At 38.2% G+C, this 2575-nt stretch overlaps 1 protein-coding gene across 1 annotated transcript; it reads left to right on the top strand.

The window, feature by feature from the left end:
* Positions 1–1351: 1351 nt before the first annotated feature.
* LOC311599632 (vomeronasal type-1 receptor 90-like) lies at positions 1352–2269 on the top strand (the record flags this gene model as incomplete). Its single annotated transcript, XM_084785656.1, has 1 exon — positions 1352–2269. The coding sequence occupies one exon, from the start codon at positions 1352–1354 to the stop codon at positions 2267–2269; it is 918 nt and encodes a 305-aa protein (XP_084641782.1).
* Positions 2270–2575: the final 306 nt, after the last annotated feature.

A 2575-nucleotide genomic window follows, 5' to 3' on the forward strand; every position in this document is an offset into this window, starting at 1 on the left:
CATGTTCTCTCCTGTTGGGGGCTCCTAGCTCCTCATCTTCAGATATGATTATTATAGCCTGTAGTAACTACAGCAGCAAGGAAAGTAAAACTGGAGTGGGGTGGTAGGTTAACAATGAAGAGGGGACAAGTAATAGAAGGGTACAAGTAAACTGATGAATTAAATGGGAAAGAGGGGCACCTTGGGGGAGGGGCAGGGAGAAGAAGGTAGAAAGAGGATAAAGGGGAATGGTAGAATTCAAGGATTCTGATGAGGGAATGTAAAAGTGTGCTCCTTAGGGAAGGAGAGTGAGGCAAATACAAAAGAAGGTGGAAGTAAGGAAAAGGGAAATAGCAGAAAACAATTGATCTGATAGAGGAAATGGGGGAGTGGTGAGGAGCTCCTTACAAAAGGGGCAGGAGGAGAGAGCTACAGATGGAGATCGATAGGTAAAATAACAACACGGGTGGCTGAAAAGCCATAAGGAATCACACCTTTAATGACTTGCCTCCCTACCCCCAACAAGGAAAGAAATATAGTGTTTGTCTTGATAGCTGGAAGATAGTTCTTTAAAACCTGAGGTAAAGTCTCCCAAAAGGTTTAAATGGGATGGGAAATAAAGTAGGAGACATCTAGAACCATTTATAACCATAGTAAATGGTCATACAATTAATAGGGCATGGCAAGTACACTAATGATTTCCATCTGTATCTATGTCTTCAATTGTATATTACAAGGATGTAAAATTTCATGGAAAAAGAAATATAAGAACAGAGAGTTTGATATTAACAACTTACTGATTAAAAGTAGTACTGTCATGAATCATCACCATGGTTCCATTAGAATTATGAGTAAAAACATGGATAGTAACAAAATAGAGCATAGTAAAATTATGGAATATGAGACTGACTCACCTGACTTTTTAGATTTCTTTTTTGATGCCCCCATTACCATAATTTTTATTCAGTTGCACAAACATGATTAATATTCTGTGTTCATCACTACTGTTTTACATATTAACTATAAAATGGGCAATTTAAATCAGTAGGATTGGATTTCTAAGATATGAGGCCCAGGTGCAATATAGGCATATGAAGTGTGAATTTTGTATGGAATGTGACTGTGGAAACATTGATTATCTATAATATGCTATATATACAGGTAGATACATGTAAAGGGATACAGAAATGTAGGAAATGATGTTCAGTATAGAATATCAAAGGTTAAAGAGACAGGTTAATCAAGAATCAGTAGGTAAAATAGAATGCAATAAACATACTAACCAGTGAATCACAAGTTTGACATATCTATTTTTTTTCAGATATATGAAATATGCTTCTCTATGCTCCTAAAAGGAATACACTTTCTACGTATGTCTTCATTAAATGATGTATTTTATTTCCAAGCTGGACTTGGAGTCCTAGGCAATGTATTTCTTCTTTTTTTCTACACATTCACAATCCTGATACATAGACCTAAGCCCATGGACATGATCTCCTGTCAACTGACCTTCATTCACACAATGATGGTCCTCTCTGGAGGGTACATTTGGCATACAGACATATTTGAGTCACTGAACGTTGATAATAACTTCAAATGCAAGGCAACTTTCTACATATACAGAGTGATGAGAGGCCTCTCTATCTGCAACACCTGCCTCCTGAGTGTGTTCCAGGCCATAACCATCAGTCCCAGTACTTCTTTGTTGGCAAAATTTAAACATAAACTAAAAACATATGTGATCTATGCTTTCTTATGTGCTTGGTCTTTCAATTTGTCATTCAGTAGTAACCGGATCTTCTATGTTGGTGCATATACGAACATGAGTGAGACCAACCAGATGAGGGTCACTAAATCTTGTGCACTCTTCCCCATGAACTCCATCATTGGGGGACTAATTTTAACAGTGACAACCTCCAGAGATGTGTTTCTAATAGGAGTCATGCTGACCACAAGCACATACATGGTGATTATCTTGTTCAGACATCAGAGGCAATGCGAGCATCTTCATAGCATCAGCCACCTGAGAGCATCCCCTGAGAAAAGGGCCACCCAGACCATCTTGCTGCTGGTGGTTTTCTTTGTGGTCATGTACTGGGTGGACTTCACCATCTCAGTCACCTCATTCCTATTATGGATGTATGACCCAGTCATCCTGACTGTTCAGAAGTTTGTGATGAACACCTATCCCACAATCACTCCATTAATACAAATCAGTTCTGATGGCAGAATAATCAATATGCTGAAAAAGATGCAGTCAATGTGCCAGCAGATTGTTAAAAAAGGGTAATTCTTCTCTCTTTTAAAAAAACCATTTATTTACTTTTATTTATATGTATGGGTTTTGGGCAAGTCACCATTGTAGATTGAAGGGTTTGTACCTGGGTTGGTGTCTAATTTTTTTCCTTTGGCAGTGTTCATGGTAGCTTTCAGTCCCATGCTCTTCATAGACAATCAGCTTGAATTTTTCATGATCAATGACTATTGTAGGTGTTGTCTTTATCAATAAGGCCTTACTATAAGTTTGTGAAGAGCAACCAATAGCCCTGGCAATATTCTGGGTTGTTATGAGATTTCCATGAGGTGCCTTTGGCCA

Source organism: Acomys minous, assembly GCF_964271855.1.
Source record: "Acomys minous genome assembly, chromosome: 6".
In the NCBI taxonomy this organism is placed as follows: Eukaryota; Metazoa; Chordata; class Mammalia; order Rodentia; family Muridae; genus Acomys; species Acomys minous.